Source organism: Bos taurus, chromosome 3 (assembly GCF_002263795.3).
Source record: "Bos taurus isolate L1 Dominette 01449 registration number 42190680 breed Hereford chromosome 3, ARS-UCD2.0, whole genome shotgun sequence".
Taxonomy (NCBI): Eukaryota; Metazoa; Chordata; class Mammalia; order Artiodactyla; family Bovidae; genus Bos; species Bos taurus.
Window position 1 is genome coordinate 30,217,792 of NC_037330.1, and position 24,322 is coordinate 30,242,113.

The 24,322-nt window shown below is 36.9% G+C and overlaps 1 protein-coding gene across 8 annotated transcripts in view; it reads right to left on the bottom strand.

Annotated features, from left to right (window-relative positions):
• LRIG2 (leucine rich repeats and immunoglobulin like domains 2) overlaps positions 1-24,322 on the bottom strand; it is a 66,461-nt gene that overhangs the window by 11,753 nt on the left and 30,386 nt on the right. For all 8 annotated transcript variants that reach the window (XM_010803205.4, XM_024989514.2, XM_024989513.2 and 5 more), the window contains 13 exons: positions 14,832-14,897; positions 13,385-13,459; positions 13,096-13,230; positions 12,411-12,554; positions 12,144-12,287; positions 11,536-11,679; positions 11,186-11,329; positions 8,898-8,978; positions 8,091-8,162; positions 7,884-7,952; positions 3,239-3,402; positions 1,353-1,673; positions 116-397 (listed from right to left, as the gene is read on the bottom strand). In XM_010803205.4, coding sequence (XP_010801507.1) covers positions 116-397; positions 1,353-1,673; positions 3,239-3,402; positions 7,884-7,952; positions 8,091-8,162; positions 8,898-8,978; positions 11,186-11,329; positions 11,536-11,679; positions 12,144-12,287; positions 12,411-12,554; positions 13,096-13,230; positions 13,385-13,459; positions 14,832-14,897 — 1,841 coding nt within the window. The remainder of the gene's footprint in view (positions 1-115; positions 398-1,352; positions 1,674-3,238; positions 3,403-7,883; positions 7,953-8,090; positions 8,163-8,897; positions 8,979-11,185; positions 11,330-11,535; positions 11,680-12,143; positions 12,288-12,410; positions 12,555-13,095; positions 13,231-13,384; positions 13,460-14,831; positions 14,898-24,322) is intronic.

Here is a 24,322-nt window from a genome sequence, read left to right on the forward strand (position 1 = left end):
AACAATGATCCCAACTGAAATCTAACTTGAGATTTTTCTTGCCATTAAGACCAAGAGTTGATCCACAATAAAAGGACTCCCACAAAAGTATGGATCCACAAAGCAGTAAACATACCTAACACGATGAGCGAGGCATTTGCTGAGAGACCGCCTGCTATATTCTGTGCCATGCAGCTATAGATCCCCATGTCTTCTATTTTCACATTTGCAATGAAGAAAACATCATCCTCAGGCATGACATGCATGCGTCTCTCTCGAGCCGCAGGAAAGTCAGTACCACCATCTTTCTGCCAGGAAATCTGAGGTGCAGGGTGCCCCTCCGCAGCACATTCTAATCTGGCCATGGCACCAGTGCGAATAGTTAGATCCATTGGAGTTTTCAGAAAAGATGGCATCTCTGTTCCAAAAAAGATCACCAAAAGATAGTGGGTGGGGAAAAATATATATACATAGACACACACACACACACACACAAGGGAGAATCTACTAGGCAAAATACCAACTGTTGTGCTGCTCCATTTTTTTGAGAAGACATGCTCTCTGCATTGACAGTAAATACAACTGCAGAGGCCATCTTTTCTCTAAGAATCTCAGAGCGTGGAGTACAGTGATGACTAACTCTTCCAGAATGCATGACAAATCTATCTGATCTCCTTGACAGGGAAAGAAAAAGCTGAGGCCGTAAACTTTTCTGAACCTATATTTTAGCATTTAATATTTACTATTCCTTACTTAAGAGATGCATGATAAAAAAAAATTTTATGCCTTCAAACAGCTCATAAAACAGCCCGGAAGCAAGACACATGTACATCTTTCGTTGCACAAAGCCTGAAGTGCTGTAGTTATTCAATCTAATAGGCAACAGACCAATCGAGCTGTTGTATATTTTTTCAACAGACACAAAGAAAAAGAGCATTATTTTCAAAAATGGTTTCATTGACTACCTTTAGACAATGATAATGATCAATGGTCCCAGAAATGTTAATACTCCCAGTTACTGGACGGCCCTGGGAACAGTGTCAGGAATAAATTTTATAGTTTTTAGAGCAGAATTACAGTTCTAGAAAGAAAATGGAGAATTAAAAATAATTTTTTTTTCAAAAACACAAAAGAGAGTAGTTCATCTCCTGAAACCATGGAATTCACCTTTACCCCTGAGTCAAACACTAATTAGGGACAGCAAGTGGGTAAATTAACAATCCAGCCTGTATACCATCATAACCCTAAAGACAGAAACAGTAAGGACCCTCACCCAGTGTCAGGTTTAATGTAATCTTCTTGGTCAAAAGTTCAAAAATTAAACATGAAAAATCCTTCTAACTATAAAACCATCAGGGAGCATAATTTCTTACCATTCACAGTCAGTTTGGCTTTATGAGAATAGTTAGAACCAAAGTGATTAGTAATAATACACTGATATTTTCCTTCATCTGTGAAATTCACATTGAAAAGATGTAGGACACTAGTATATTCCAGAGCTTCTCCAGCCTGTTGCTGATAACGAACAAAATTCTCAATATCAGCATCATACAAGACTTCACTGTCTTTGCGCCACAGAGCAGACATGGGTGAATCACTGCTGCTCACCGCAGTGCATCTCAGAGTCACATTCACGCCTCTCAGAGCAACTGTGGTTTCAGGATGAGTTCTTATCTGTGGCTTGAGCAAATCATCTAAGAGGAAAAAATACAGGGCAGGAGCCAAGTCACTTATTTATTTTTGCTTCTACAGATTCAATTTTAAAACAAATAATATAAAACTGCATGTTCTGTTGACAAAATGTCATAAGGTTGAAAGGGCCTATAGAACTAGAACCCAATTCCCTTATTTCAACATGAGGAAAATGATGCCCAGAGGGTCAATGACTTGCTCTAAGATATGTAAATCAGCAGCTCAGCCTGGAATGGAACCCAGATTTTCAAACTTCAGGGGTTAGTATTCTTTCCACCCTCCCTTACTGTCACTTATGCTTAGAATGCACTATCTTAAGTATTACCAGTTACTGGCAAAAGCAAAAACTTAAATTAGAATTTTAAAACAAGCTTTAATTCTATTACCCTTTGTATGTATGTGTATGTGTATATATAACATATATAAAAATAGATATTCTATTAATAAAACATACTATCTGATAGTACTTTGTGCATAACTTTCAACTAAAATAGTGAAAAATTTGAAATATGTCCAAAGTCCAACTGAAGACTGGCTTAGGACTGGCTAATAAATATAGATTCATAAATAATAATATATTATTGAATTGATTCAGAGAAGCAGGTAAATGAATTTTTAACGAAATGTCTTTACTCAGTAACATTTCACTGTGTCATATATAGGGTATATTTACACATTTAAAACTAAGTAAAGTGAGAAGGGCATTCATGGTAATATAACTAGGTTCTTTGCTTTCTTCCTTAAAATTTGTTTTACAAATTTTAAATTTGTAAAAACATGTTAAGTATTTTATGCACCTGAACTTCCAAATGTCCTAAGCATTTTTAAGTGATCTGGCAATATACAGGGATCTAAATGCTACTAGCAACACAGATACACTGACCTAAAAGTTCCATCGTGTAAAAGTTAAGAATTAACTACTTTAAAGGAAATGTAAGTGTAAAAGAAAAATCTCCAAAATGAGAATACAGATGTATACTTGAAATGACGATTAAGCGTTAGAATTAAGACAACTTGTCTACCATAACTTGTCTATGTTCCCTCTGGTCCTCCAAAAAACTGCCAAACCTTGCTGCCTTTGTCTTAAGAAAATATATTAAAAATAGAAAACAAATGAAACTGGTACATCATACATTGCTAGTGACCACATAAACCAGTGCTCTCTGTTTGCAAACGCCTGGGAGTGCTTTTTCAAGATCTACTAAATATAAAATCATACTTCTGAATGAATTCATAGACAAACAAACTCATACTTTTTGATGCAGGAATCTTACTAGATATTTATTCTACGGCTAACAATCCCCTAAAAAGAAAAGGCTTACATTCACAAAGACGCTATTATACTGACATTATTTTAAATGATTGTTTAAGAATACACAGAGGAAAAAAGACTTCCTAAGTTATATTAAGTCAAAGAACACAAAATTTAAGCTACAATTACAATATTAGTGAAAAAAGTAAAGAAATGGAAACAGGCTAGTGGGAAAGTATTCTACTTTAAATTTTTTTAATTCTGTTGTTAAGACAGTAAGGAATAAGATACAAAATTTAAAACAAAAATACAAACCACAGACAAAATCTTTCAGATCCACATTCAGGATGCTTTGCCCTGCAAGCCATTCAGGGTGTGCACAGCTTACATTCACAGAATGTTGAAAGTTATTATCAACCAGCCACTGAAGCAACCACTTCAAATGGCAGTCACAAAGCAAACTATTTGTGTTCAGAATCCTGTAGAAATAAAGAGGAAAATAAATGCTCTTTATTTTTCATTCCAAGTTTCTCCAGCATTTAAGCTTACTACATATCTATTCACTTTTCTTGCCAAAAAAATGCCTAACCTGACTCTAACCATAAGAAAACAAATTCAAGCGGTCAACTGTTTCCTGAAATATGACAGCGTGATGAAAGACGCTAACAAAAGGTGTTGGGGAATAAGGGTAAGGGATCTATTTTTAGTCTAAAGGAAACTAAAGAGTCATTACAATCAAATGTAGAGTGAGAAACTTCATTCAGAAAATATATCTACAAAGGACATTTTTTTGGACACTGGGGAAATCTAAGCATCGACTGCATATTAGATATTATTTTATCAAAGTTAATTTCATTAGGTGTGATAATAGTATTGTGGTTATGCAAGAAAATAACCTTACATAGGAAATACATGCTAAGATATTTTAGGAGTAAAATGTCATATGTCTGTAGCTTACTTTCAACTGGTTAAACAAAGTAATAATATATATATGTATATGAGTGTGTGCGGAAAGAAGGAGAGGGACAGAGAGAAAGGGAGGGAAAAGGAAGGAAGGAGGGAGAGAGAAAAATATGTAACAGACTTAGCAAATAGTTCTGAATTGATGAATCCAGGTAAACAGAATATCGATGTTCACTGTGCCTTCCTTTAAATTTTTGAGGTCTAAAAATTTTCCCAAAGAAATTTGGGGAAGAGCTTACTATATATATTAGAGCAAAGAGACAACTTTGTTGTGGAGAGGGCATAATTATTCTCAAATTATTTCATCAAGATTAAAAACATTTCAGCCCTGTGGCAACATGTACTACAATTTAAACTAAGAACCACTGAAAAATGGTTTGTGGTCATAATAGGCCTATAAAATACATTTGAAAAGTCAGTGTTTTCTTTTAATCACCCTTAAATGTCCCATCCCCTTGGAACTAGGGAAAGCAAGTGATTTTGACAATATTATAACCTGCTTTGTGTGCATCTCTAAAATCCTCAAGTAGTTTTACAGTTCGGTATAAAAATACCTAAGATCTGATTCCAAAGAAGTTTCAAACAGTCTTTAAGGGTACCCCAAAAGCCACAGTTTATTAAGGGCAATTTTAAGTAAGCAGGCCAAAGACTACCTTCTGCATTTAAGAATTCTTATGCTATATGCATTCATTCACAGAGAAATATTTGAGACTACTATATGCCAGGCACTGTCCTAGGCTGTGGCACTATCGCCCTCACAAAGCTTGCATATTTAGACTCAAGTAATAAACAAACAAATGCAAAGTAGAGTTACAAAGTTAAGTCCTATCAAGGAGAAACAAAGCTGGGCAGAGACAGAAGGAAAGCAGCTACCACTTTAGAGACAGCAGCTATGAGTTTAGATAAAGCAGTCAGAGAAAGAAAGCAAATCACGTGATCTGGGGTAAGTGTGTCACAAATGGAGGAAACTGCACAACACTTTGAGGCCAATGCTTTGGAAAAGCATCTACCAGGAAAAGCAAGGGGGTCGCTGACGGCAGAGCACAGAAAGTGAGGGACAAGGATGGGAATGAGCTCCAAGAGCTGGGCAAGAAGGACCAGGCCATACAAGTGCTTTATAAACTTAGGAAAGAAGCTAAGTTGTTCTTTTCCTACATGTGCTGGAATACGCTGGAAAGTAAAGAACAAAGGAATAATACAGTCTGATTTATGCTTTCTTAGGTATAATGTAAGTTGGCACATGAAACCTGGACTCATATCCTAATTTCACTACTTATCTTAGGCAAGATACTGAATGCCTCCAAAATCTCAGTTTCTTTTTCTGAAAAATGGGATTGACAGTGCCTACCTCAAAGATTGTTTTGAATAAAGCATTTAGCACAGTGCCTGGCCACAGATACTACAGAATCCACAGTAGTTCACTTCACTTCTACTTCTTTTGCATCTTTCCACTCTTCACAAGCTAATGAACCCTGTCTCACCAACGGAGTACACCCTGTGTTCTCTCCACAAGTATATGGAGAGATATACGTCAAATACTAACAGTGGTTGTCTTTGGAGTACTAAGGATTCAGGGTCTTTCTCTCCCTTGGTTTAATTATCAAATTTTCTACCATGATTATGTAACTTTAATACAAAACAATTTTTAATTTATATTTGACTCTCCCATCTCCCCTCAAAATTTTCGCAAAGCACTGTGAAGGATACAAAAAAGTATCAAGAGATATTTTAACAAATGGTGATGTCGAACTCAGTATTATAATCATGACTTAAATTTAAGAGCAACTAAAACTTCTCAGTAAAAAAAATCAGTATTAGAATTCCTGCATTAGCAGCCTATTCAAACCAACTCACAAAATTACCAAATTACTCTCTTAAGAATGAAACTACAGTATTTGCTTTCACCTACTATATAAATTATATTTAAAACAGAGTTCTCTTTAGAATTAAAACTTTCTTGCTGGCCCTCAGATTATCACAACCAAAAACTGGTAATACTGATATACTGTTATGCAGTAAGTTGTGCCTTTTCAAGTAAGCCTTAAGAGAAATAACTCAAAATATGTCAAGAGACCAAAAACAAAAAAAAAAAGCCACTTTAAAAATCTGGCAGAAAGTAACAAAAAATGATCTCCATATTTTAACTTTTGCTGTTATCTTATTCATCTCTGTGTGCCAAGCTCTGCGTCAAACATCTTCTCAAAAGCTTTCTAAAGCATTTGTGGGGGGAATCCTAACTATTCACGGCCTATTAGGCCCTACATGGTCAGGTCAGCTTAACTCTTTGCCTCATTTCCTACCACGTTTCCCCTCGCTCTTGTCTTCCAGCCACACCAGTGTGTCTGCCATTTTTCAAGCACAAAAAGCAAGTTTCTACCTCTGGATCTTTTCACCTGCTCTTCCCTGTGCCTAGACAGCCCCTCACCCAGTATAAAATGGCTTGCCATGTCATCTCACTAAGGGCCTGGCTCTAAGGCTGTTATCTTCAGAAAAGCCTTCCCTTACTATTTCAAATAACAACCCCTGTCACTCTGTACCACCTTTGACCCAGTTTTTTCTTCAGAACATTACCTGATGAGACATCATATGCCTACTTGTTCACAATTTATTTCCCTCACAGCAACATGCTGTGAGGACAGAGGCTTTGTCTTGTTCACTACTGCATTTTTAGCATTTAGAACAGTATCCTACATACCAAATGACAATAAATATTTCTCAAACAAACAAATTATCTCATTTTATCCTCACACAACCCTGAGGACAGTGCTATTCCCATTCTGAGAAGGGAAATTGAGTCTCAGACTAAATACATAGTAATAAAGAACGGAACAAGAATCCAAACCTAGACAGCTTGAACTCACATACTTCCAGTGTATTGCAAACTATATGTGGAGAAGGACCAGTTTTTTAAATTCTCAATCTGTTTTGATCAATACTTTTATAAAATTCAACAAAAGTATCATAGTAATGTCAAATTGTTCTTAAAGTTTCTAAAACCGTGTGTTCTGAATTTCTGTCCTTATCTCGTCATGCATCCATTCTGAATCCACAGACTTCCCTTTGAGGTAGATAAGTTGATATACCCCATTGATTCTCACCAGTGGCTAAATATTCAAATCACCAGAGCTTAAAATTAATAGCAGTTCCCGACTAACCACCCTTCCCCTGGGAAATACCCCCCTAGGAAATAAGAATAATTTTTTAAAAATCATGAATAAAAAATGGTTAAAATGATATGTATTTTTCTATCCTAACTATTCAATAGTTTTGGAACATTTTAGTAGTTTGAATAGATTACAGACATCCTCTCTGACCGTTAAAATGAAAGTGCTATGCTGCTGCTGCTGCTAAGTCACTTCAGTCATGTCCGACTCTGTGCGACCCCAGAGACTGCAGCCCACCAGGATCCCCCGTCCCTGGGATTCTCCAGGCAAGAACACTGGAGTGGGTTGCCATTTCCTTCTCCAATGCATGAAAGTGAAAAGTGAAAGTGAAATCGCTCAGTTGTGTCCGACTCTTAGCGACCCCATGGACTGCAGCCCACCAGGCTCCTCCACCCATGGGATTTTCCAGGCAAGAGTACTGGAGTGGGTTGCCATTGCCTTCAGATCACCTCCAAAAAATTATGTAATATCTTAACTGTAACCCACCCCAAGGGAACACATGTCTCCAACAGTCCAAAAAGGAAGAAAGGAATAAAAAAGGAACAGAAGGATAAACAGAAAGCATAAGGAGTAGCGCTAAGGTCTCTTTTAACTATAAGCATCAGCAGCATAGGAAAAGAAACAGAAGGTCTTGGAGCCACACACACTGGGCTTTTCAATGTTGAGTTATTTTTAAATTACATCCAACCACCAAAATAACTGAATGTTACCACTTTCTTTTTTCCTGCCTGAATTGTGTGCTTTGGGAAATATCTGGGTCACATTCATCACACATACACAACAAGCATGGATAACTATCTAATTAGTGACAAAAAAAGACTTAAGTTACTTACAATTCTTTCAAGCGAGTCTGGGAAAAAGCATTTTCTTGGATAGACATTATAGCATTGTTGTTCAAATCTCTGAAATGAAGAGAAATGAAACATTCCCAGTCACCACTTCTATAATTAAGTTATATAAACACTTTAAATGGTCATGAAAACCTCTGCTAATAGCAAAGATTATTTATATACTAATCAAAATGAATGATAAATACTCACAGATGCTCAAGGGACTCAAGACCAATGAATGCTTTCTTTGTAACTGACTTAATCTGATTTCCTTGTAAGATTCTGAAATACAAACAAACCTTTCTAATAAAGCTCTCCACTAAACAAAATTAAGTTCATTAAAATAAACATTTACCTATAAAAAGTGAAAATAAACTTAACGTGCATTTTTAAGAAAGTTGTGAATCTTTATTATCAACTAATGCAAAGCATAGAATAAAGGCATCTATTAATATGTTGGTACTCAGTGAGGTACCTGTAAACAACTATCCTGACCACAGATAACACTTGTGGTTTTCAATAATAAACTGGATCATATTCCCAGTTTCTCCCTTCTCAGCAAAAGATCATTCAGTCAAAGAAATTCAGGCAAGTGTGAAGCCTTGGAGACACTGTTAATGGGAGATCTAAAATCTCACTTGAGAGAATTCTCTTTTGTTGGTTAAATTACTCATAAATCTCACATGATTAAAAAGATCACTGGTTCAATTGTGGTTTCAGTGCATTTCTTTTACTTAAATTGAAATTTTAGTTCCACAAATAACTTCTCTTTAAGTGACCTTAGCAATGCTCTTTCAGAGAAGAAAGTGCCCCACCACACACACACACACACACACAAAAGAGAGAAAGAAAGAAAAACAAACCAAAACACAAAACCTTAATAAACAACAAAGCTTCTTCCTTTAGTGGATGAGTCAGAAGGCTGACTTTCTAGCCATAGCAAATAGATACAATCCAATCACATTTACAACTGATTCTTGACCTTTGTAAACATACATAAATGTGAAAAATACATACAATTTAGTGAGACTTGTGAGTCCAGCAAAGGCTTCACTAGCATCTTCTATGGCCCATGAAATTTCATTGTTTCTTAAGTTTCTGCAAAAATGTCAAGGATAAACAGATTATTTTAGTCAGCATGACCATCACACCATCAGGCATCATCCTGAATGCTAATTTTGACCCTTATATTAAAGGTTATTTATGATAAACATTCCTCTTTTTGAAAAATACTGAGATAAGCATGTAAGCGCTAATTCTCATAAGCTAAGAATTAAGCCAACCTTGATAAATACATTAAGCAACCCCCTAAGAGTATTAATCTTCCTAGTTAATAGCCTGTAACTGTGTTAGTTTATTAGAAATTAATCAAGGACCTACAAAAAGCAGGAGGAATTCAAGATGCAAGGTGTATGGCTTACCAATCTGATTTCAGACTGATGGGATTTGGGGTGACCCACACCTTCCCCTGAGACCTCAAACCTGACAAAAACTAATGTCAATAGAGAGCTTCACAGCTCAAAAGCAATTAAACACGACCCCTGGGAAGTAACAATGATATACCCATGTGCTAGAGTGATCACTCTGCTTTCTTTAAAAGAAAAAATATGAGTCTTTTAAAAATTCATTCTTCCATTCTCAGAAGGTACAACTGCACTGCACCTTGTCCTCATGGAAGAAATCCAGTCAAAGATATTTAGTCACTTTTGTTCCTTAAGTCATCTCAGAACAAAGCACAAAGCTTTTGCTTTGTAAGACATATGTAAAGTTATGTGAATAACAGTAAAGAGATAGATCACTCTTCCCATTTAGCTATGTCTTTACTTGAAGTGAAAGCTACAAAAGATCTTATTTTACCAAAGAATAAACAACTGATGGCTCAACTCTGCAGCACTCTGCACTCCTCCGCAGAACTCACTCACCAAAGTGAGTAACAAGTATATCTACTCTGACAAGAGCATTGATCCAAAGCCAGAATATTTCAGATCTGTTCCTAATTCTGCCTTAACTATCTTTGTAGCATTAGTTATTACTGCTGCAATTACTTTCCTAAGCTTTAATACTAAAAGTAATAATCAGTGCTGTACTAAAAGAACCTGTCTGCCATCCCATGCACTGCCAAAAGGCTACAGCTGCTTCTAATATAAATTCCTAAAGAAATAAATTCCTGAGATTGCACTGATCTAATTTAACCTCTGATAATGTAGAAAAAATAAGCATTTTTAATTTTTCAAGGTCAAATCTAAAGGAGGACTATTTCATTAAGTTAAAAAAAAAATCAAACACATACTTGTGCACCCACAGACGCCTTCACAAAATCATCATGCTTTGTCACTGATGGTTAGGTCCCCAGGTTTGGAACTTGCCTCTTTTTTAAGTCCATTTATCAACTAAACCTGATGACCAGAGAGTCCCCTAAGGTTCTTGAAGAACCTTAACAATCTACAAATTCTACTAATTACTCTTACTTTATTATGCTCTATGTTTGAGATTACTGTATCTCATTAAAATATCTCTTCATTCAATTATATTCCATGATAAAGATAAAACATTCAACTTACAGAACCACAGAGTTGAAATTGCCTTTTCCAACTATCTAATCCTATGTCCATCCTTCACTGAACAAAAAGATAAAGAAAAAAATAACACCCAGGAAAGGTTAAGTGATTCCATTTGTCTGGCAGTAAAGTAAAAAAATCACACGAGCTTTAGTATAAAAAAGACCTGGGTTCTAATCCTGGCCCAAACATTTACAAGGGATATGACTTTAAATAAATCATTTTAATCTCTCTGAACTTCAGTCCCCCAATATGGAAAAGACCAGTAATATCCTAATACTCTGAAAGCCCTTAACCCATATCAGATCATTAATAAATGTTAGTTTTTTCTGTCCAAAATCATGCAGCAAATTGTTAACAGTAGCAGGTCTCCTGCCAGAAATGTTCCCATAATATATCCTGCATTCTTCTGAATGAGAAGCGGTAGTTCTGGAATACTACTATTAGCAGAAGGTCAGAAGAGTAAGAAAATGTGCGTTCTTGACACTAGCAACTGTGTATTATTCCACAGTAAGAGATGCTCTGTTGTTTAGTTAACTCAGAATTCAAGTACAAGCTGAAATCACTAGAGATAAGTAAAATTTATGTACAGGGATAGAGATAAGCAAGACTCTCTTGCCCCACGACATAGGAGAGAAGAACTGCAAATATTAACATACATAAATTTGTAGATTCATTAGTTATTTTGCTTCACTGCTTTAAAAAAAAAGTCAGCAAAAAAAACCCCAAAAGGACAGATGTACTTACAGTGTTTGTAGATTGGAAAGAAACCTAAATACACCATCAGCAATGTGAGTGACTCTGTTGTCCCCTAAATTCAATCTCTCCAGTAAGCTCAGACCCACAAAGGCAGATTCATCCAGACGGGTCAACTGGTTATAGGACAAATCACTAAACACAGGAAACATGGTAAACAAGGTAAAGAATTCACTCTCTTTCAGTTCAACTTTCATATTCTTACTCTACTTACATGATAGATTTAGGGCTTTCAAACTTCTAATAAAAAGGGATATTAGATCTCATTACTAGCCATGGGAATGACTTACTCAATCTGCTCTAGTCTCACAGCCCCCACTGAAATCCCATCCCACACTCACAGTTCAGACAGTCTTTGGCAGAACTCCCACGCATCAGGGCTGATTCTTTCAACAGCATTCTGGCTCACATAGAGCTGCTGTAACATTCGCAAGCCGTACAACCACCCCTTGTTCACTTCTGTAAGGTTATTATGCTCTAGTTCTCTGCAGAATTTGAGAAAGGAGGAAATATGTTTTAAACAAGGCACTGCAATGGGAGATTCCAAAATCTTCATTAATGCTTGAACAGAGAGCCATACACTTTTGCTCAACCCAAGTGAACAAATTCTTTTCATAAATGTTACTTTAGATTTAGTGCAAGAAAGTGGTGAGACTGTCTAAAATGTATCTATAAAACAAACTCACCAAAAGATATAGTATACCTGGTTCTAGATAAATTCTGATAATTTTCACCTACCAAACATTAAGGGAATATAAACATTTTAGATGAAATGTTTGGAAAAATGATAACAAAAGTACTGGTTAGATAACAAAGCTTAAAGTTTAACTTATTTCACGTAAAAGCTAAAATACTTTGTTATAATTAAAGTTACTATCCTAGCTGTTTAGCACTGAAAAGTCCAAGACTCCTTTCCTAACAATCTCCTATTCTAGTTCACAGTACTTACAATTCTTCCATGTTATCCAAGCCAAAAAAAGCTCCATCCTTAAGTTTGCTAATTCCATTCCGTTGCATTTTCAAAGATCTTAAGGAGTCAAGCCCTTGGAATGTGAGGCCCTCCACAACTTTAATCCTGTTTCTTTTAAGTTCCCTTTAAAAAAATTGTTTTACAGTCAGAAAACCGGTTTGCTGATTTGCCCTAATAATAATAAAAACAAACAGACACTGTAAGAAAAAAACGATCTTCTTATAATCAATCTATTCAGTTACTCACAAGAACTGGAGGTGAGGTAGCTTGAAGATCTTGGGTGGAATCATGCTAATTCTGTTCCTGTTTAACTTCACCACTAATAAGGAACTTGACAAATTGTCAAAGCAACCAGCCTCCAAGACGGTTATCCTATTATTACTCAAATTCCTAAAATGAACAAGGTAACGACAAAAAAAATTTAATGAAACTAAATAAACATTCTACCACCAGAAAGCCGCCCCAAGTCTATGACTGAGTCCCAGTTCTACCACTTAGCAACTGTAAACAACTTTACAAATCATGTAACTGCTTTTGTGCTTCTTCAACACAAAACAAGGGTAATACCTACTTCATTTGGGCTGAAACAGTGTGAACATGTTTTGTAAACTGTAAAACACCAGCATACATACTAATTATCATCATCATCACACAGAGTAAGCGCCTATTTAACAGACCACTACCATTTATCTTTTACAAAACTGTTAGTAAAACACAATCCACAATTAAATCTCAAAACTTGCCCTGGATACTTAATATTTTCTGTAAATAGGGTACTCTTTCTTCAAGGGCACGGAAAAAAACAAAAAAATCTAACTTAAGTTTGTTTCATACAAGCAAAATCACAATGAACAACAGACATATCTGGGTACCAATGAATAATAAACATGCACTTCAAAGTAAATCTAGTTGAAACTCTTATTTTACTTACAGATACTTAAGTTGCATGCGAGGAAATGAAGATGTCTTGATTTCTGATATTTGATTTGAGCTGAGATCTAAAGTCTCGAGAGCAGGGTAAAACTGGAACACTTCTGCATTTATTTCTGGGATTATATTATGAACTCTACAAAACAAAGATTACATTGAAGCTATTGCCAGGGATCCACCCTAGAGCACAAAAATAACTACGGTTAACAACAAGGGTCCCTAAAACAAAAATTAAAAAACCGTGTACTATTCACAATTTAAGTAGAAGACCTGACATCTTATTTACTTACAATGAGAGGAGAGTAATATTAGAAGTTGGTTCTCCAAAATACGGGATTTCTGTTAGTTCATTATAATTCATTTTCCTGGATAGGAGGAAAAATAGATTTAAAAATTTAGTGAGGGAAATGTTACCTCTTGAGTTCTAGTTTCTAGCTAATACATATTCTTTAGAATAGACACCACATTTGGAAAAAAAGCCTATGACCGAGAATGAGTCAGACTAAATGTATTCTACTGAGAAATTAGAAATTTTAATTAACAAGTTTTCCTAGTATAGAACTATAATTTGATACCAACATTTGAAAGGTTGGGAAATATTTTGCAACACTATGTATTTTTAATTCCCAGCAAGGTTCTTTCAATAGTTATGTAAGTTATTAAATACAGTTTTAAAATATACACACACCAATTTTTTTTAAGTTACTCCAAGTTAGGGAAAGCTGTTTGAGACCACAGACCTAACAGATTATCTCAGTTGTTTTAGTAGCAAATCTAATGCAATCACATTTCACCAACCTGGTTTTCAATCTAGAATACAGCAACCTCAACAATCTAGAATACAGAAAAGAAGCCAGGAGTAAAATGCCTCCAATCAACCAAATGAAGTAACGAAGTCCATGCAATATATAATAAAGCTCATGCACTTCCCACTGAGCATTTTCCTTTCCTCAGGGCCTACTCTTGCAGCTAATAAACTTGTTAATTGTTCATTCAGTCTACAGCAGATTAGAGGTGGTCAATTTGAGGCAAGGAAGAAGAGAATGCAGAGACAATGAGAGCTCAAAGTACCCTCTGTCACAAAAATATTCAAAAGAAAAACTCATCTGAGATTCTGGGGGGTGTTTAGTATAGAGGTAAACAGTTGTGCCTCTGAGAATATCACAATGCAATAACTACATTAATAATATTTTAGAAAATCCTCTCCAAAAACTAAGTAATAATACATTTCAGTACTAAAGGAAAAATGTCAGTGAAGTAGAATATTGAATTACATTAAACAACATACTTCACATGATACCAAAAATATTGTATTTCATATAAATTTACTTCAGACATGACACTTCCACCTCAGACAAGTCAAAGGGTAAAAGATAAATAAATTTACACAACAGAGAGTTTTAAGGCTAAAACTCTGGCAAAATATATATATATACACACACACACTCATCACTCTAAAGAGGGGAGAAATCTTACTTTAGGGCCCTTGGAAGTAGAACAGTATTGCTATGTAGTTTACAACTGGAAATCATCAACTCAATGGCATAATACCCAAAGAGTTTGTGATAGTAACAAAGCTAAACGTAAGTTTAGGTTTTTAAACATATTTTAATCTAAGGTTTTCTTTCCTTCAAATTTCTTTTGGTGACATTTTTGGACTGAATATTCTGTAATTCCTAATTCAACAAATCACCTCAAAGAATTTAATGTAAATTTAAGTAAATAAAAATAACTTACACTTCTTGTAATGTTTGAGACTCCAAGCTGATGTTCCAGTTAGACAACCGATTATGACTCAAATCCCTAAATGGAGGACAAAAGACCATTCTTAGGTTAATGTTGGGAATCACACTTAAAGGAAAGAAAAAACAATGAAACTAAAATAGGAATTTAAAAGCACTACCAAACATGAATCTGAGTAGCACAGATAAAAAAGCGTTTACAAAGGATGAATAAAAATTCATCTAGATTTCAAAACAGCTTTTTCAGTTTTATTGAGGGCTTTTTAATTTTTGTTTTTACTCACTAGGAAATACATTCAAGTGGTTCAACAATCAAGAAGTTATAAAAGGATGCACAGTAACAAGTCTCCCACACTCTTCTCCAGTCATTCAACCTTCCTCCCCAACATCAAGTGAAAAATATATTAATACCATTTTTTTATAGCCTGTCAGATATACCAGAAAAATTTTATACAAATGGTAGAATAATTTACACATTATTTTGCCTCTTGCCTTTTTCACTTAACAATACATCTTGTAGATCATTTCAGTGATATGGTTTCTTCATCCCTTCTAGTGATTATACTTTTTTATTATAATGAACTATATTCTTATTCTATATACTTCTGAAAGAAATACATTTTAAAGAATAAAAATACATACTTGTAAATTAATATAAACTTCACATATGTATTACACTTTAATTATAGATAAACTTGCAGATGGACTGGATTTCACAAGTCAAGACAGTGAGTTTCTATTTTAGAATTGAGGTTGACCACATCCCTGATAGAGATGCAGTCTTCCTTAAAAAAAAAAAGGGGGGGGGGGGTGGGAATCTAGCTTCAGAGAAGGGGAATTCATCTCACTCCAAGTTACCTTAATGATGATGATAGTAGTGGCAGCAACAGCTAACATTTATTAAGTGCCATGCACTCTTCTATGCACTTTATACATATTAACTGTCTAAATCCATACAACAACCTTATGAGGCAAATACTTTTACAATCCTCACTTTCCCAACACAGAAACAGATGGAGAAATGAATAATTTGGCAATCCAAGGTCACACAGCTAATAAGTGAGGAAGTTGTAATCTTGAAATTCCATCTCACTTCTTGTATTCTTGAAATTCCATCTCACTTCCATCATATACAGCAGAGATTTCACTGATATTTAGTCATGAGTCTAAATATTTAAATAGGCTTAAAAATTCACCTTGATGCTTTCTGGCATCTTTTCAAGGCTGAGATGGAATCCAGCCCACACAAGCTGTCTGCCCAAGAGATGTATTATACATTACAATATGGCTAGCAATGGGACACACTAGAGACACATTACAGATCACTTTATCTCACTGTGCCACCATGGGCAGCTGACAGATGCATGCAGTTTGAACGATGTCTCTATCACAGCAGAACAATTTGTTCTCAGCTAGATTCCTGTCTGTGCATCTGTAAAACCTAGCCACTTTCATGTAAGAGCCTAATTTACACCATGATGTAATTAAGGCTAGATCCAACCATCACTTTTTCACATAGTTTTAAAGCCTTTTTCATACAGTTCTAAAATCTATATTCTAAGATACGTGGCACCAGATATCAGCTCAAAGACACTCATGAATGGAGGGATGTGCTAGAAAATGTTAAGAAATAAAAATATGAATTCACTCCACATAAAAATCTTATATGCACTTTCTTTTATTTAATTTTAATTGGAGAATAATTACTTCACAATATTGTGATGGTTTTTGCCATACATCGACATGAATCAGCCATGGGTATTCATGTGTTCCCCCATCCTGAACCCCTCTTCCACCTGTCTCCTCACCCTCTCCCTCTGGGTTGTCCTAGAGCATTGGCTTTGGGTTCCCTGCTTCACACATCGAACTTGCACTGGTCATCTATTTTATATATGGTAATATACATGTTTCAGTGCTATTGTCTCAAATCATCCCATCCTAGCCTTCTCCCACAGAGTCTGTTGTTTACATCTGTGTGTCTCTTGCTGCCCTTATGCAGACACTTTCATCCAATTCACACTTGTTACTGAACAATAAACACAGAATTTCATATTAATACAAGCGAAAAGATATTTATTTATTGTGGTGCTTCAACTGAAGGAGAAATTCAACTGTTCTAATTTAAGTTAGATACTCCATATTCTGCTTCAAGGTGGCTGGTCTGGCAAACAGAGAGCTAACATCATCTGTATAGTAGGCTACCACAGTATGATTTAATTTTATATTTCATGCTTTCTGGAAATTAGGTTTTTTTCCTTTTACAGATTAAGGGCTTTCATTTTAATCAGTGCCTCTAATGCCTTTCCAAACCCTAATCTCCTTGACATTATAACTTTTGGCTGTACGATCCCCTACAGTTCTCTCATGGATGTCAATGATGATCAGACAATCAGTTTTAAAGAAAACCATTATTAGAGAAATCTAAAGCAATCAAATGAAACTCAACTTATATATAGTATAAACCACTATGTATTCAGTATCAGCGAAAACTGTCCAGTGTCTTGACTGGAGTAAAGAATAATTTTCTCTGTATGTTTGAAGAACTTCTAAGGATTTTCAGTGGAACGCAAAAGATACCTGAAAAACTCTGGAGCCTCTCTACAGACTAATGCTGTCTTAAGAATATACGGCTCATAGAACCCCATATAATGAGGCTCTCTGGACTTTTCTGCCACAAATCCACATAGTACAGATTAAAAAATACAGCAAACTGAAATTCACTCCCCGAAGTAGTACTATAATATAAAGCAACTAGTATAAATCATATACTGCTGCTGCTAAGTCGAGTCAGTCGTGTCCGACTCTGTGCAACCCCACAGACGGCAGCCCAACAGGCTCCTCTGTCCCTGGGAGTCTCCAGGTAAGAACACTGGAGTGGGTTGCCATTTCCCTCTCCAATGCATGAAAGGGAAAAGTCAAAGTGAAATCGCTCAGTCGTGTCTGACTCTTAGCAACCCCATGGACTATAGCCTACCAGGCTCCTCCATCCATGGGATTCTCCAGGCAAGAGTACTGGAGTGGGGTGCCATAAATCATATAAATCATATAGCTGCTCTATCAAAATACCAGGTTTGTAACTACAGTTATACGGACTGATCTGATCATCAGATATTTATGTAATAAGCGTTTACTGAACCATATGCCAGGTACTGTGCAAGTGCTAAGGTTACAACCACTGTCAACTTTAGTAATCTTTTTGTCTTTTTCAAAAGCAGCATGTATAGTACTCTGTGGAGTCACTTCAAAAGAGTAAACATGAATCCAACATCAACTCAGCTACTAGCCTTCATGGAAAAGGTGTAAATTAGCTTTTTTAAATCTTAATTTCACTCTGGCATTTAATGTTACATGGGCATGTGAAGGGGCTTCCCAGGTGGTCATAGTGGCAAATGCCCACCTGCCAATGCAAGAGACATAAGTAGATGCAGGTTTGATCCCTGAGTTGGGAAGATCCCCTGGAGCAGAACATGGTAACCATTCTCCAGCCTGGAGAATCCCATGGACAAAGGAGCCTGATGGGCTATATAGTCTATGGGATTGCAAAGGGTCGGACACGAGTGAAGCAACTTAGCACACCCACAGGCATATGGAGGTGTGTGTGCATGCATGCACACATACATATACACACACACTTGCTCTCCATAAGCATGCCTTCCTTCTTTTTTTTTTAAGTACTCCATAAAGCCCAAAGAAGACAAATTTGAAGACTTCAAATATCAGATATAAAAACCCTTAACAATTTGAATAGTTTTCAAAATTAAGGTCTCTCTCACTATTGTTGCCAATATCCAGTCACTAATTTCATTTAATTCAATAAAACTAATGCTAGTTTGTTTTTTAAGTGAAAGTCCTAAAATGGAGAACTGTCTTTCGAAGATTTTCCTCTTGAAGTATCCTTAAAATGCACTTAAATAGGTGAAGCAATTTAATGCCTCATAAACATAACCTAAAGAGTCTAGCTTTCTAACAGTCAATAATCTTTATTTTTTAACAGCACTAATATCTGAATATTTACTGATATGATATTTGGAGAATAAAGACCTGAGCAAAGGCCTTAGCTCAGTGTTATACTCAGCTCTCACTCATGCTAATCTACTGGGATGCAGCTGTAATAAAAGATGAATTATTTAAGTTCTTGATATCATGTGGAGCCAGAGGTGCCATTAATGCAGCCATTTAGCATCATCAGGGTGTAAATAATTTATAGGATGTGCAGAGCAATCACAACAGTCTGAGGAGAATCAAGTTCTGCAAACTAATTGCAAAGAAGTCCTGTAGCACTGGAGACACTGGAGTTTTCTTCTGTCCAGTCATATATGTACATTTTTGAGCCATCATCAATATTTTTTGTTTTTCAGAATATGTAGCACTAATAGTTCTGAACTGTGAACTTCAACAATAATAAAATTTCTGATAAAGGGGCTCTTTGCAAAAGTTACAAGATAGTAACAATATATATTAAGTCCAATAGTTTGGGTATGACAATGCTTTATGTATTTATTCAGTATAATTCACTTTTTTTTTCTGTAAATGGAAATCCCTGTTTTGCTAATTAGAGTGTATCCAGGATAATTTATTTTTAAAAATAAAACTCAGGATTATCATTTTGGTAAATTATAGCACTATGATTTAACAGGCTGATGTTCAATCAGCCTTAAGGGCTCTTGGAGTACACTAAAGACAAAGATTCCAAAACAACTCGAAATGCTGTCTGCTTTTAGGTTTACTTTTCGTTTACCACTAACGGCTGTATACAAAGCTATCCTTTCCTGGAATTGTCAGTCTTCCTGTCTCTAACAGTACTACTTGCATTTTTTTCTAATTTGTTGATTCTTATCAACTACCACAGGCTAGAAAACCCAGTGCGTCTTAGAACTGTCTGAAACAGGAGTAAATGAGATAGATGTGTGTGAGACTATAGAAGCTCCTTTACAAATTAGTGCTTCCTGGAAGCACTTTTGCTTTTTTGGTTGAACTGTCAATCCTAAATGAAATCAACCTTGAATATTCGATGGAAGGATTGATGCTGAAGCTCCAATACTTTGGCCACCTGATGTGAAGAGCAACTCATTCGAAAAGACCCTGATGCTGGGAAAGACTGAAGACAGGAGAAGGGGATGACAGAAGATGAGATGGTTGGATGGCATCATCACTGATTCAATGGATATGAACTCTGGTGAACTCTGGGAGATGGTGAGGGACAGGGAGGTCTAGGGTGCTGCAGTCCATGGGGTAGCAAAGAGACGGACACAACTTAGCAACTGGACAACAAAAGGCAAGGCTGGAGATATTGGGCAAATATCTTTTAGTATAAATAAGACTGTATTATGGCATGAAACATAATGCTACTCCAAATTAAAGTGTCTATCCATCATTTGCATTACTTATTTGCAATACATTGTGTAACACTTTTTGCTGCTGCTGCTGCTGCTAAGTCGCTTCAGTCGTGTCCGACTCTGTGCGACCCCACAGACGGCAGCCCACCAGGCTCTGCCGTCCCTGGGATTCTCCAGGGAAGAACACTGGAGTGGGTTGCCATTTCCTTCTCCAATGCGTGAAAGTGAAAAGCGAAAGGGAAGTCACTCAGTCATGTCCGACTCTTAGCGACCCCATGGACTGCAGCCTACCAGGCTCCTCTGTACATGGGATTTTCCAGGCAAGAGTACTGGAGTGGGGTGCTACTGCCTTCTCCATGAATATAAAAAGATGAAGGTGGTAGGAAAATGGGAGCATTAACTTCAAGAATAAGAGGCATATCTTATTTTCTTCCATTATCTTTCTCAGAGATCTTAATGACTGAAAATATTGCTTCATTGTGGGGACCAAACAACAAAACAAAAAATACAAATTCTATAATTACATTTAAGAATAGAGTTTCTGCATACCCAGTCTTTGTACCTGGGGCAACTCATTTAACCTCTCTAAACTTGAGTCTTATCTACCATTAAATAAGGATACTATTAATAGTAACAACCTCAGTGGATGGCTCAGATGATTAAAAGAATACAGATAAAATGTTTAGAATACAGGTCAGTGTGTAAACTGTAGGTAATCACATAATTGTTGTTCAGTCACTCAGTTGTGTCCAACTCTTTGTGACCCCGTGAACTGCAGCATGCCAGGCTTCCCTGTCCGTCACCATCTCCTGGAGCTTGCTCAAACTCATGTCCATTGAGTTGATAATGCCATCCAACCATCTCGACTTCTGTCGTCCCCTTCTCCTCCCACCTTCAGTCTTTCCCAGCACAAGGGTCTTTTCAAGTGAGTTAGCTTTTTGCATCAGGTGGCCAAAGTACTGGAGCTTCAACTTCAGCATCAATCCTTCTAATAACTATTCAGGGTTGATTTCCTTTAGGATTGGCTGGTATGACTTCCTATCTGTCCAAAAGACTCCCAAGAGTTTTCTCCAGCACTACAGTTCAAAAGTATCAATTCTTCAGCACTCAGCCTTCATTATGGTCCAACGCTCACATCCATACATGACTACTGGAACCACCACAACTTTGACTGTATGGATCTTTGTAGGCAAAGTAATGTCTCTGCTTTTTAACATGCTGTCTAGGTTTGTCATAGCTTTTCTTTCAAGGAGCAAGCGTCTTTTAATTTTATAGCTGCAGTCACAATCTGCAGTGATTTTGGAGCCCAAGAAAACTAGATTTGAAACAGAATGGTGCTTCAACACTATCACCTCTTCTAAGTATTTATTTTTTTGTATACAAAGGCATAATCCATTCCCCAAAGTAAAATCTTTTTTTTTTTTTTGGTCATGCCACAGAATGTGGGATCTTATTTCCCATCCCAGGGATAGAACCCTCTGCATTGGAAGCACAGAGTCTTAACCATTAGATCACCAAGGAAGTCCAGGCAAAATTTTAATTAACTGGAACTACTCCCTTAAATTAGTTTATTACAGTTAATAAACTATATATTGCTTCTGAATTCCAATTTCATGAGAAAAATGTAAGTAATAAGGCAGTCCATCAAAGATTTGGTCAAATTATTGAGGTATAAACCTACATCACAAGGGCTTCCCGGGTGGCTCAGTGGTAAAGAATCCACCTGCCAATGCAGGAGATGTGGGTTTGAGCCTTGTGTCGGGAAGATTCCCTGGAGGAGGAAATGGCAACCCATTCCAGTATTCTTGCCTGAAAAATTCCATAGACAGAGGAGCCTGATAGGCTATAGAAGTCCATGGGATCTGAGAGAGTCAGACATGCCTGAGCAAGAAACCTGTATCACAAGATGTTTTAGAATAACCCAGTAATACTTCTAAGAAACCATTCTACATATACAGCCATATAATTATTAAGAGATACCTACCAGTAACAAACGCTTTACTAGCATGTGAGATGAGTGCAACTGTGCGGTAGTTGGAGCATTCTTTGGCATTGCCTTTCTTTGAGATTGGAATGAAAACTGACCTTTTCCAGTCCTGTGGCCACTGCTGAGTTTTCCAAATTTGCTGGCATATGGAATGCAGCACTTTCACAACATCATCTTTCAGGATTTGGAATAGCTCAACTGGAATTCCATCACCTTCACTAGCTTTGTTCGTAGTGATGCTTTCTAAGGCCCACTTGACTTCACATTCCAGGATGTCTGGCTCTAGGTGAGCATTCACACCATCGTGATGATCTGGGTCATGAAGATCTTTTTTAAACAGTTCTTCTGTGTATTCTTGCCATCTCTTCTTAACATCTTCTGCTTCTGTTAGGTCCATACCATTTCTGTCCTTTATCGAGCTCATCTTTGCCTGAAATGTTCCTTTGGTATCTCTGATTTTCTTGAAGAGATCCCTAGTCTTTTCCATTCTGTTGTTTTCCTCTATTTCTTTGCATTGATCGCTGAAGAAGGCTTTCTTATCTCTTCTTGCTATTCTTTGGAACTCTGCATTCAAATGTTTATATCTTTCCTTTTCTCCTTTGCTTTTTGCTTCTCTTCTTTTCACAGCTATTTGTAAAGCCTCACCAGACAGCCATTTTGCTTTATTGCATTTCTTTTCTATGGGAATGGTCTTGATCCCCGTCTCCTGTACAATGTCACGAACCTCATTCCATAGTTCATCAGGCACTCTATCTATCAGATCTAGGCCCTTAAATCTATTTCTCACTTCCACTGTATAATCATAAGGGATTTGATTTAGGTCATACCTGAATGGTCTAGTGGTTTTCTCTACACTAGTAAAGTAATGCTCAAAATTCTCCAAGCCAGGCTTTAGCAATATGTGAACAGTGAATTTCCTGATGTTCAAGCTGGTTTTAGAAAAGGCAGAGGAACCAGAGATCAAATTGCCAACATCCGCTGGGTCATGGAAAAAGCAAGAGAGTTCCAGAAAACATGTATTTCTGCTTTATTGACTATGCCAAAGCCTTTGACTGTGTGGATCACAATAAACTATGGAAAATTCTAAAAGAGATGTGAATACCAGACCACCTGACCTGCCTCTTGAGAAACCTGTATGCAGGTCAGGAAGCAACAGTTAGAACTGGACATGGAACAACAGACTGGTTCCAAATAGGAAAAGGAGTATGTCAAGGCTGTATATTGTCACCCTGCTTATTTAACTTATATGCAGAATACATCATGAGAAACGCTGGACTGGAAGAAATACAAGCTGGAATCAAGATTGCCGGGAGAAATATCAATCACCTCAGATATGCAGATGACACCACTCTCATGGCAGAAAGTGAAGAGGAACTCAAAAGCCTCTTGATGAAGGTAAAAGTGGAGAGTGAAAAAGTTGGCTTAAAGCTCAACATTCAGAAAACGAAGATTATGGCATCCGGTCCCACCACTTCATGGGAAATAGATAGGGAAACAGTGGAAACAGTGTCAGACTTTATTTTTCTGGGCTCCAAAATCACTACAGATGGTGACTGCAGCCATGAAATTAAAAGACGCTTACTCCTTGGAAGGAAAGTTATGACCAACCTAGACAGCATATTCAAAAGCAGAGACATTACTTTGCCAACAAAGGTTCGTCTAGTCAAGGCTATGGTTTTTACTGTGGTTACGTATGGATGTGAGAGTTGGACTGTGAAGAAGGCTGAGCACCGAAGAATTGATGCTTTTGAACTGTGGCGTTGGAGAAGACTCTTGAGAGTCCCTTGGACTACAAGGAGATCCAACCAGTCCATTCTGAAGGAGATCAGCCCTGGGATTTCTTTGGAAGGAATGATGCTAAAGCTGAAACTCCAGTACTTTGGCCACCTCATGTGCAGAGTTGACTCAGTGGAAAAGACTTTGATGCTGGGAGGGATTGGGGGCAGGAGGAGAAGGGGACGACAGAGGATGAGATGGCTGGATGGCATCACTGACTCGATGGACGAGAGTCTGAGTGAACTCCGGGAGTTGGTGATGGACAGGGAGGCTTGGCGTGCTGCAATTCATGGGGTCGCAAAGAGTCGGACACGACTGAGCGACTGATCTGATCTGATCAGTAACGCTGAGGTTGAACAGTTATATGAAGACCTACAAGACCTTCTA